The sequence below is a fragment of the Mangifera indica genome, chromosome 4 (assembly GCF_011075055.1).
Source record: "Mangifera indica cultivar Alphonso chromosome 4, CATAS_Mindica_2.1, whole genome shotgun sequence".
NCBI lineage: Eukaryota > Viridiplantae > Streptophyta > Magnoliopsida > Sapindales > Anacardiaceae > Mangifera > Mangifera indica.
The window spans coordinates 3,797,974-3,810,976 of NC_058140.1; the positions used below are offsets into that span (position 1 = coordinate 3,797,974).

Consider the following 13,003-nt stretch of genomic DNA (forward strand, 5'->3'; position numbering starts at 1 on the left):
TCATCTTCATCCTTTTTTCTCTTTATTGATCTTCTCATAATTAAAACATGAACAAATAAAATAATAAATCTTGATTATTCCTCATCCTGAACGATTATCAAATTTTTATAGAATTAATCTCTTAATTAATAAACAACTTGCTAATAAACAATGAAAATGGAGCCACCCCACTTGTGTTGAAGCACCATGGATAAACAAATAAATTTATAAGACATAAGATATCTATCTATCAATCCAACAAACAGAAAAAGTTTAAGCATGCAAAAGATCAATGTTAATGAAATCAATTTCTAGTAATGGACCATCATCTGGTACGTCACTCTTAAAAATTTAAGTTCTTTCTTCCCAACTTGCAGAGTCCTCTCTCTTATTCCTCAGCATGATCTTTACACCTCCCATTCTTTTTATCAGTTTTGGCTTTCTCTTTTCATCCCTTTCTGCTCTCAATCGAGAAGTAGTTAAGCACTCTCCTTGAAAGTCTACACCGTTTAATTCCCAGCTTTATTTTTTTAAAATGCAAGAAGCTTTTCAGTTTTTGTGCATGTTTTGTTGAATTTCATGTCATGTGGCCTAAATTGATTGTGAATAAAATTCTCAGAAAAAGATTCGGAAGCTACAACTTTGTCGCGGATTTACCCATCTGTACAGGACCCTCGCTAGAAATGCCGAGCTTATACCACCAACCCTCTTTGAGAGAGACTATCTTCAATCATCATAAGGAAACTCAAAACTTCAAGTAAGAAACAATCAAGGTTTGCTTAATTATATCTAGCTCATTCTTGGATAGTATTCGTCTTAGTTGAAGGTTTTTTTTTTTTTTTTCTATCTTGTGAAGAGTTTTTGTTAGTACATGGAACCTTGGTGGGTTTGCACCGGAAGAAGATTTGGATATGGAGGATTGGCTCGATACACGAAACAACTCCTGTGACATTTATGTATTAGGGTAATAAATTAATCACAAAATTGAAAAAGCCTAGAAAAAATGAAATCTGTTAATTAGCATGCTTGTTATTTGTTCTCTCCAGGTTTCAGGAAATTTTACCTCTACGAGCTTTGAATGTTCTAGGGCCTGAGAATAATAAGATGCTCAAAAAATGGAACGCCATGATTAGAAAAGCTCTAAACAAGAGATCACATTCCGGGGACAAAATCCAAAACGACAAACTTGATGAAGTGCAAAGTCTGTCGCCGATCAAAGAAGGAAAATTATATGAAAACAACATTCCTCATGAGGAATTTCGGTGTATAATAAGCAAGCAGATGGTTGGGATTTGTATATCGGTTTGGATTCGAACCGATCTTCGTCAATACATCCGCCATCCCAGTGTCTCTTGTGTTGGCTGTGGCATCATGGGCTGCCTAGGAAATAAGGTAATTCTTTTCACATGTTCAACAATATGATCAAAATCTTTCCGATATTATAAATTCTTCTTATTTCGATTGAAATATACCCAGTTCCAAGGTGATTATATCTATATTTTTATATGTATTTCATCTCAAATTTTTGTTAGCAGGGTTCGGTGTCGGTTAGATTTCAGTTGCACGAAACAAGCTTCTGCTTTGTGTGTAGTCACTTAGCTTCGGGGGGAAGAGAAGGAGATGAGAAACACAGAAACTCTGATGTTGCCGAAATATTATCTCGAACAAGCTTCCCTAATGGAGGCCCATCTCTTAATCTGCCTCAAAATATTCTGGATCACGAGTATGACTACTCTTCATTTAATATTTCATTGTTAAAATATCCAAATCATTAATTCATAATTATGCAATTATTAATGTTAATTTGCCGCTATACAATTTAAACAACTCTTGAAAACAAAACATCAATATATAATAAATCAATTAAGACCTTGTAATTAATTTCTTATTTTTTAATATTTGTTAGTTGCTTTATTTTACATGGTGGAGACTCACTTGGTAGATAAACCAACTGCAAAGAATCATTTTCGTGAATAGTTTACAAATTTATATTAATTTTTTATAATAATTAAGTTCTTAAATCAGGTTGATTTCTTGATCAACACGTCAAAAAATAACTTTAACAGCTAATTAAACAACTAGTAACCGTCTTTCATTATTATAATAAGCTTTTTTGAAGACAAAGTATCACGCTGATATCAGCTAATTGCTTATTAGTCGTCATACATACAGTGAGGTTATTTTGCTTGGGGATTTAAATTATAGAATTTCCCTACCAGAAGAGACAATTCGTTTATTGGTGGAAAGAACAGAATGGAATCCATTGCTAGAAAGTGATCAGGTAAACTAAATTAATTAATTATTTGAAGAACAAATTAATTAGCTTTATGTTTATTTGTTTTCTAGATTTGGCTTTGAAATTGTGCTCTAATTTTGATATAGCTAAGGATGGAGCTGATGAATGGACAAATATTCCAAGGTTGGAATGAAGGATCAATCAAATTCGCTCCAACTTATAAATATTGTATAAACTCTGATATATACTATGGCTGTGTTCAAGACAAAAAATGCAAAAAATGGCGTGCACCCGCATGGTAATTTATATTAAAATAACTCTTGAAAGAATGAGTGAAAATTATTACGAAAAAAATAATTTGTTTTCTTTAATATATATTTCAGGTGTGACCGAATAATTTGGAGTGGAAAGAGATTAAAGCAACATCTATATACTAGAGGAGAAACAAAATTGTCTGATCACCGACCGGTGAAGGCTATATTTTCTGCAGAAGTTGAGATTTTACGAACGTCAGAAGGTATTCAAAGTTTGTTCATGTAGGAGAGATTCGACAGAATTGTAACCCACTGTGAGGTATCGTTAAGCGATGATAGTTTTTTATGTCCAGGAAGAGCTTCAAGCTTTCAAGTCAGAGGATGAAGATAATTATAATTAACATTATCTTATATTATAAGAGTGTGAGTGTGTGTGTGTGTGTGTGTATAGAAGACGGTGTTATCTACTGAGAAGTTGCACAGCATGTTCAAGACTAAGGATACTGTAACGAAGTTGCAAAGCTGCTGGTGACAGGTTGCTGCTGACACTGTGTTGAAATCAGGAGCTGAAGTTTAAAGCCTTGAGTTGAAGTTAAAGACTTGTCTTGGGTAGCTTTGATGCAAAAGGTGGGGCTGTGTAAACAAGAGAGGATGGGTTTAAGACCTACTGCTGTCATTTATGCACTTATATGATACAATGGTTGCTTGCAGGTCAGTCATTATACCTCGAGAATTCATCTATTTAGGCTAATTGATTCTATTTCAAATGAGTAATCTAATTCAAATAAGAGTTTCTCGTAAATTTTCCATATTTGTGTTTGTTTACTAGTTCTTCAACAATTGTGATTAATTTTGAGAAAGATTGCCAGGCTGTCAGAATCAATTTTGTATATAAACAAATAAAACTAATTTAGTTGGTGAGAATTTACTAGAAGTTAGTTTCTCTTCCTTGCTCTTGATTGTTTTGCAATTTGCTTCTTTATTCATCTATGATTTTATTATAGTATGGGAGCTAATGGCACAAAATCTTGAGGACTCAATCAACAACTCTTATGCACAAAAAAAAAACTCATGAGATCGTGTTAGAAATTTTCTGATATGGGCTAACAATAATTATGCTTTTGGTTTAATAAAACCAGATAATTGAATAGTCACATTAAGAGGTGATCTAGATATTTCTAAAATCCTAAAGTTTATTTAGTATTTTATAATCTGTATGTAAATGTTGGGATTATAGTTGATTGACTTATTTTATTCAGTTTATGCAAAATAAATTTTACATGTGTCATTAGAGCAAATGCATTAGGTTATAGAATATAAGTCAAAGAATTAAAATCAGGATAAATTTTCTAAAACTAGGGTTTGATTGAAAGTCCAAATTAAAGTTTATTTCCTTTAGGGTCTGGATTTAATCAAGAAATCCAACCCTAGAATTAAGAACAAACATATTGAATTTCATAATAGCTATGAAATTTCATGCATAAAACATAATTTTCCAATAGAAATTCCACCTAAAACTTGGTAGCGTGCGGTTGTCGCCTCTACCTCAATTTCTAGCAAAATTGGAGGTGGCTAAATCTCCTTTAGCATGATTCGTGCCCTTATGCTCCTTCTCCTCCGACTAGAAAAACCAATCAGTTATCGGATTATGAAGAACAACCACAATTACCATTGGATGTGGTTGTTGTTCTATGATGCAATCTCCAGTGCAATCTGAGTGATTTCGTTGCTTGGAAATCTCTTTAATTGAGTTAGCCCTTGATTCCCATTTGGAATAGAACAACGTGAATGATCGAAAAAAGTTGAATCGATGTTATAGCGAAGAAGCACGATAGTTAAGGTTTCTTGGATATTTCGAGTCAACACCGAGTTAGGAAAACCTATAAATCTAACTTGTAAAGCAAATGGATAAAGTTCCACCTTGTCAAAGTCAAACACAAATCCAAACTAAGCAGCATTGGATGGCCAACCCAACTTATTAAGAGCATGAGAACCACACATATAAAAGGTTTTTGAAGCATATGTAAGCATGTGTTAATGGACCAGGATGCGTGAAGGTGCCTCATGTAGGCATGGCCATGCATACAAGCATGTGAATGTTCCTGGTAGTGCTTTGAAGTGCATGAAGAGATCCTGGTAGCACGTGAGAGTGAGTTGAAGGCACTGATGGCGTGTTCTATTGTGTGGGACTCCTCTAAAGGCATGTATGGTGCATGAATGGGTTTCTTTTGCATGTAAGTGTATTATGGAGGCAATATAAGCTTATGGTATGTGCAAGTAACATATAAGGTCATCTAAAAACATGTTAATGCATGTAAATGGTAACTTATATTGAGTGGTTACAAGTAATTGTGTGTAATTAGTTCCTAGTTGGTGTGTGTGTGCATGCATAAAAGATCATTTGGACATATTAATGTGTTTGAATGTCTTATGATAGCATATAATAAGATTTTAAAGTTTTTCTGAGGCATATAAATGTACATGAAAAGGATTATAGGGTGCATGTGAGGGCATAAAGGTTAGTTTAAGCACGCATTGTTGTGTGAAGGCATTTAGGAAGTGCAAATAAGTGTATTAGCCGTTTATAATGGTGTAAGGTAGTGTGTGAAGCACAATAAAGACATATCATCATTCTAAGTGATATCAAATTAGAGGTTTAAAGATGCACATTAGAAAATAAGAAAGGCAAGCAACAATCCTTGACTAGCATCAAAGACTTGTAGTAGTATATGAATGGTTTGTGGTGACATGTAAATACATATTAGGCTATTGTAAGTCTCCATTTGAAGGTGAATTAAATTTTACGTTAAATATTATGGCATAACATACTCTTATGTTATTAAGATTGATAGATTTAAATATCAACTCTGTCATGTATGATTAAGTTACTACATTAGATTAAGATTATTATTCACTGGATTAGATACAATAGCACTAAGGAAAATTGTCAGAGATAATAAAATATCGTATCTTATGAAATTTTAATTAAGACAATAATATTTAGTATCATTAAAATATTTTGTGAGTTTTTATGATGTTAATCACCAAAGTGATATATTATTGAGGTTTACAAAATTTTCTCTTTGGTAATGATACTGATGGAGGCATCATGGGAGCATTGAGCTATCAAGGAGATCCGTTACACATTTCGGTTGGGCCAACTATAAGAAACAGAGCTAAGAAGGTGCAATAGACCTTAGTAGGGCTCATGAAGGGCTTAGAGACTAAAACCAGCTCACTCAAGGATGATTGGATGCTTGAAGGAGCCAATAGAGAGGTCAACCTGATTCAGGCCTAAGCCCATAGAGAAATTTAATCCAAAACACATAGACAAACTTTGAATAGTAATAACTTTTGATTCAGAAGGGGTTACAAGGCTTGTAACCTATCAACGCGAAGCTCGTTTCAAGTTCTATATCAATAACCTACTTCACTAGTTGTACCCAATTTGTAGGCCCAAATAAAGGTTGTTTTAGTGTATATTATATAGTTTTATTTTACCAAATTTAGAATTTTCAAGTGTTTATGAATTTTGGTCTTTTTTGTGACCAGGCTAGACTTTAATGAGTTCAATTGTCATATTACATTTTAATTAGAGTTTTGGGTAGTTAATTAAGTAATGGGCTTGAGAAGTTTGGAAATCCATTGGGTCATAGGTGGTTTTAGGGTTAAGTTGACACTATATAAACTTAATTTTTATCATGAATAAAGATTTTTTTGGTTGACTTTTTACATAGCTTGCCTACTATTGAATTACCAACCTTTTGAACTTATCAAGATTCATTTTGTAGTGTTCACCATTAACGATACCAAAGTTTGTTCATCTCCATATTGATTCAGGTCAAAGGTCATTTAAGTGATGAAATCGATTCAATCCTGAGAAAAATATATTTTTGAACGTTGGGTCTCGCGTCATATTGTCAAGGTTTGCGTCAAATACATTCTTTGGTTTTTAGTGCCTAAGGTTAATTTTGGAAATGCACTGGTCGTGAAAAACTCAATACACCTAAAGGTGGTTAGGTCTATTCAATCGACATATGTCTAGTGATGGAAGGAATAATGGTCTCAAAAGTTTTATCTACCTAAATGTGATATTTCTTTTGAAAATCATATGTTATAAAGGTCTTCATATAGCTTATATAACCTTGTATATAGGATCCTAATGGCATGTCATTTCTCCTGCCTAAAGGTGATTTGATGATGATACACTAGGAATCCCTATAGCGTGTAACTTATATGGTTTTAAAGCTACTTTGATTATTGCCTAATACAAATTTGTTATCAAATTTAATTAAGATTGTCAAAGATAATTTGGTCTTATATCTCATGAAATCTTGATTTTGACAATATTATTTAGTTCCAATAAAAATTATTGTAAATTATCAGAATGTTTAATTGTCAAAGCAGTGCCTTTATTGAAGTTTGCAAAATTTCTATATTTGGTGAAAAAGATATTTTTCAATTTTAAACATATAATTTTTTGCTCAAAAGTGGTTATTACGTGTGTAAAAATTGATGGGTGCATGAGTTGATTGTGGAATAACATTGGTTGTGAAAATTTCAATTTACCTGATAGGTTTATCTACCTAAAGGTGATAAACTATTCCAAAGTTATTTGTTCTCTTTATTATAACCTTATGGATGGTTCTAATTATATGTCGTATTCTCTACCCAAAGGTGATTATATGATGATGTGTTTGGAGCTCTTATGGATAATAGTTTATAAGATTTTGAAGCTATTTATTGTCAATGATATTGCTTATTGTTTTCCATATTTAATAGACTATTATTATGAACAATAATAATAAAATCATAATTAAGGTCCTAAATGGCTCTAATTTTAAAAAATTAGAGATAAGATTTAAATTGCACTATTGATTAAGGATATAAATTTGACCTAGACAGTTGATAAACCACGCAAGCCTAAGATAATAGCTTAATTAAATAACCAAATTTCTATGTTGAGTGAGAAAAATCCATTTGGTTAAGTTTACTTACCATAAAGAATCAATTGTTGATAACCTCAGTAGAGGTTTACCTTAATGTTACTAAAACATTTCATAATATTAGAGATACTCGTTTGGTGAGTGATATGACTCTAACAAGATATGGTAGTCATATAGGAGTTAAAGATTGATGAGCATATGCTAAAGTTTAAAAGGGATTATAAGACCCTCTTTTGATTTCAGTCAAATCAAGACTAGTATATGGTTTAGAATTAGATATAAGGTAGTATTAATCTAATATCTAAATGTTCTTGAATAAGTGAAGAAGTCTTTAACAGTAGAATTAGTTCCTAAATTATGGCCTAATTATAAAGGAAAGAAAAATAATAGGAAATATTAGTCTTGTTACCCAAATAAGATTAAAGTTTTGGATGTGAAATTAATTAATAAATGAAGGCTAACTAAATGGGAGCCCATATTTAGGTTTGAAAATTGTGTGAATATTAAGGTTAGAACTATAGGCATAATAGATATTTTGCAAAATTTACAAGATCTTAGGACTCTAAAATGATGTTGCTTATAAAACTCAATCATAGGCTTAGAGTTGTGATAAGAAGCAATAATGACTAAGTATCTATGAGGTAAAGTAGTCTAGATGACATAAAAATTTTTTAATGAATTTCATTATATATATCTATACCGAAGTTATTTTTAGGTCTTTGGACATGAGAAAACCTAGCCTAATACATTTTGAATTTGGGGATGTTTCGCTTAAGTAGAGATCTATAATCCTATTAAGAAAACTCTAAATATAATATTAGTTTACCATTACATCATTGGCCATATAAAGTATTACAAAGGATATATTATGTATTACCATAATTAAGATAATAAAGTGATTGACTCCTATATAATAATATTGTCTAGTCTTGAGATTCTCAAAAGTAAATTAGTGAAGTAAATCCTTTAATTCTTGAACCACGCAAGCCTAAGACAATAGTGAGAGTCAATAAAGTTTACAAAATCTAATGAAGATATTCCCATTAAAGAACTAATAACTAATCTCATAGTGGATAAGTCAAATACAATTCATATAATGTTGGAACCCTTGATGAAAAAGTTTAATATAAAAGGATGATTTGCTATTATTTAGAATTTTTGTATGTATCTTGTAAGGGAGATTATGTCACCAGTAGCTCATTTGGATTAGAGATATACAAGATGAATGTCAAAGTTGTCATTCTAAAATAAATGTCTTAGCAAGGAAATCTATATGGTGCAATCAGGTTTATCAAAAGCATAAGGAATGACATTTTTTATATGCAAATTTAAGAAGTCAATCTATAGTTGAAATAGACTTCTTGGCAATGATATCTTAAATTTAATAAAATAAATCCCACATGACTTCACAATGAATAAATTGGACTTATATAGGAATATGTAGATCAGTGGGAGCAAATTTGTCTTCATAGGTATGGTTCGATATATTGGTATAGTGATATCAACTCATTTCATAAAAATCAAGTAAGTTTCATCCAAGACTTTTGATGTGAGAGATCTTGAAAATGCATCATTTGTTCTTGGTATTGAGATCCACTGAGACAATATTCATAAACTTTTGACTTGTCTCAAATGCATACTTGGAGCATGTGCTTAAAAGGCTTAACATGCAAGATTGTAAGGTAAACAATACGCTTGTCATAAAAGAAGATAAGTTTAGCATCAAGCAGTGTCTAAAGAATGAAGTTTAAAGAGAATCCATATTGAATGTCCCTTATAATGGTGCTATTAGAAGCTTGATAAAATTATATATATGCATAAGTCTGGTATAACTTGCATAAGTCTACTATAACTTTCGCATTTAAGGTTTTTAATTCTTTACCTCTTAAATCAAAGTTTTGATTATTTTGTTGTGATTTAAAACATAATGAGATACTTGCAAAAGATAAGTTTTGGTGGTTGATTTGAGATATATTTTTTGCTATATTACCATACTCATTGAATAAATCATATTTGAAAAAGTACTAAGTAGTTGTTAGTAGCAACCTTAACCATAGACATTGGATCTGTAGTTTTGCCATGAGACAACTTCTCATATGTGTGTTTAAAGAATTACTTGGTTGAATTACTTGGTATTAACTCTTTTTATTATGATAGTAATGTAATTAGGTAAAAAATCACTAGTAGAATGAAACATACAAAATATAATATCTTATAATCAAAAACTTTATAAAAAGTTGAGACATTATGGTAAAGTACAAAAATACAACGTTGATAAAGGTTAAACGTCTAACCAAAGGAATAAGACTTATAACCCATTAAGTCATATTAAGAAACATGAAGGTGTTTAGGGTATTTTGATATCTAGGGTTAGTGAGAGTTTTTATTATTATTGTTTTTGTTGATATATTTATTAGTTTATCATGATCATACTGACATATTTATTTGTCTATGGATTCATGCATATATATATGGTTAAGGTAAAATATATGTCTCAAGATAAGGTTTTTCTTGAATATGACAATTGTATGTATATGTTTCACGAGTCTCCAGCAAAGTTGAACATGCAGGCTTTGTTGAAAGCAAAGAAATTTTTTTTGTTTCTTTTAAAATATAAATGTTAAAGAGAAATCATAAAGATGATTGATAAAAACATAACACATGTTTGTGATCACTTTGTTGGGTGTTATTTATATCACAACCCTAGATTTGATCGATGTTGATTTGATTATTAGTAATTGTGATAAAGGACAATCTTATATTGATAGAGAGCATAAGTAATGTCTTGGTTTGATATTGGTGATCATATTAACTAGATTGTTTATTAGAATGTAATTTATCTTTGAACTATTTTATTTTTCTAAAATAGTGGCCACTTAAAGTTAAAAATGTTGATTACCGACGGTCAAAAATTATTTTCTTTTTCTTAAAATAAAATAAAATAATTAATATTATCCAAGTGGGAGAATGTTAGAAATTTCTTGATGTACACTAACATTAATTATATTTTTGGTCTAATAAATAGTTTAATGTCAGTTTATAAATGGGTTTGAATAATTAATAAAGATAAGTCTAATACACTTAAAAACTATGATCTAAGTAAACAACATAAATGTAGATCTTGAATTTATTGGATTTTGATGGAGGGTCAATTAACCTACTAGATATTGGCTAGATCCTTACTTTAAAATGTTATACAATATAACTGAAATATAGTTTATTTATTCAAAGTTGTCATTGAGAGAAATTTCTAAGGTAAAAAACTAGGTCACGTCAAGAGGTGCTCTCGATAGATAATTTCAGTAGCTTTATAAATTCAATTTGTATGATGATTTAGGTGTCTCTAAAATCGTAAAGTTTAATTCAATATTTTATAATTTATGCGTATATCTTGAGATTATAATTAATTGATTTATTTTATTCAATTTTTGCAAATAAATCTTCCAGGTTGAATTTTTGAAGCAAACAAATATTACAAGTAATGATTTAGGTGTCTCTAAAAATTATTTCCTACAACTTCTAAATCTCTTCCTTCTGAATTTATATTAGCAGCATCGACTGACAATGATTCCAAAACCCTAGCACAATTCAATCTTGCTTTGCAACTTGGTGTAGAATATATCAATCGATAATGAATCGGTTAATCTATTCCATTTCAGAATCTATGCTAAGATACCTAATAAAATGCCAAAATTCAAGTTTAATTTGGCTCACTTAAGAAAATTTGATTTAGTCTCAAGCTAAATCTAAAGTGATGCATATAAGACACGTGCTTCAAACCACCACAAAAGGAAATTTGTCTATACACAAATACATTCAGAAAATGAAAGAAGTTGCGGATGTATTTTCAGCTTCAAGGAATGAGATTTTTATTTTGAGCTGATAGTCCATGTTCTAAGTGGTTTAGGATCTAAGTTTGATGCAGTAGTTGTAAACCTTACTTCTCTAATTTCAAGAGGACGAAATGTTACCTTAGAAGAAGCTTAATTAGAATTGCAAGTGTTTGAAAATCGATTAGCTAGACAATGCACTTTACACAGATGATATTCAAGCTTTTAGTTCATCACTACATGCAGCATCAGACAGAAACAATTTATCTGGGTATACTCAATCACTAATTGGTGTCATTTGGTTATTATCGACTAAATGCATCCGGAGGGGGAGGTAGAGGAAGGAACAATGGACTGTGTGAAAAAGTCGGTCATGTAGTAATGCAGTGCATGCTACCGTAGATTTGACATAAGTTTCCAGGGACCTCAGAACATTTTGCAGTCTTCAGAACGACAATTTGGCAGATTTCAATAATGCAGTCTTTCCTCAGTATAGTTCATCGTCTGTGCCACCACCATCTTTTCATAGAATCAAACCATAAAAGGATTTCCAAGTCAAGCTTATGTTGCAACGCCAGCAACAGTCAATGATCTAGCTTAGTGCTTTGACAATGGAGCTTCAGATCATATCACAGTTGATCTATCAAAGATGGCAATTCACAATGAATAAAAAGGTCCAGATCATCTTAATTACAGCACATAATGGGCAAACTCCAACTATTTTACATACTAGAACTGCTTTGCTTTTCTGTTTAATGAAAGACTTTGGTTCAAAGGGTGTTACTTGTTTCACATATAACTAATAATTAAACCTCATCAGCATATCTACATTACTTGCCGATAATCTAGTTATTGTTGAATTGTTTCTAATTGCAGCATTGCCAGGGAAATTCTGCTTCAAGGCCGACTTAAAAGAAGGATTGTACGTACTGCTTGACTTCAAACTAGCCACTTAGTAAAGTTTCCATACACCCTTTAGTACAACTTATTTGCCCCAATAATTTTGCAGCTCTCACTGCAGAAATTGAAGGAAAGTCAAAATCAAATATAGTTCGTACTTGCGTTAGGAGAAATAATATCACTTGTATGTCAAATTGTCATGACGTGTTTTAGATACATGACTCTCGTCCTGTGAAAACTCACGACTCTTTTGGAGATAAAACCATCAGAGATAAACACTTCGCCGTTACAGATTTCTTGGAAGCAGTAAGATACTTACAGATTTTTTAGCTGTTTAGAATTAAATTTGTACTAAGGATTCTGTCATGTGCGCAGTAGTTGATGAGCCTTTTTTGCAGGATCTATTCTGTTCTTGTAAGTTTCTTGTACCATTCAGATCTAATAGACAATGACTTTGTTAAAGGTTTTGGAATTTGAGATTTGGTTCATCAAATATTGCCGTCTTATGTATTCATATATATATATATATATATATATTTATGTATGTATTGAAGGATAGATAACCGCATTACAGTGCTTCTTAATCCATATCATGCATTATTTTCTTATGTTACGTGGGAGTGGCAAAAGTCCGAGAACTTGTGAGCTTTGAAGCATGGATGGACCTAATGGATCTTCTCTATGAATGAAGGAGACGTCAATTCTTTATCATTCTTCTTGTTCTCTTTCTACTGCTATCTTGGCATGGTCTCAAACTCTAGTGATTTGAATATATATAATTTTGTTTTTACTCTTCTTGCACGAAAACTAAAAGAAGAATCAAGGGAATACAAATTTATCTAGTTCAACAATCTACCT

At 31.4% G+C, this 13,003-nt stretch overlaps 1 protein-coding gene across 1 annotated transcript; it reads left to right on the forward strand.

Annotated features, from left to right (window-relative positions):
* Window positions 1-662: 662 nt before the first annotated feature.
* Window positions 663-2,755, forward strand: LOC123213668 (type IV inositol polyphosphate 5-phosphatase 9-like). The gene is made up of 7 exons (XM_044633137.1): window positions 663-736; window positions 836-943; window positions 1,026-1,371; window positions 1,515-1,702; window positions 2,152-2,260; window positions 2,362-2,513; window positions 2,599-2,755. Exons 1-7 carry the CDS (start codon window positions 663-665, stop codon window positions 2,753-2,755), a joined length of 1,134 nt encoding a protein of 377 aa, XP_044489072.1.
* The last annotated feature ends 10,248 nt before the right edge of the window (window positions 2,756-13,003 follow it).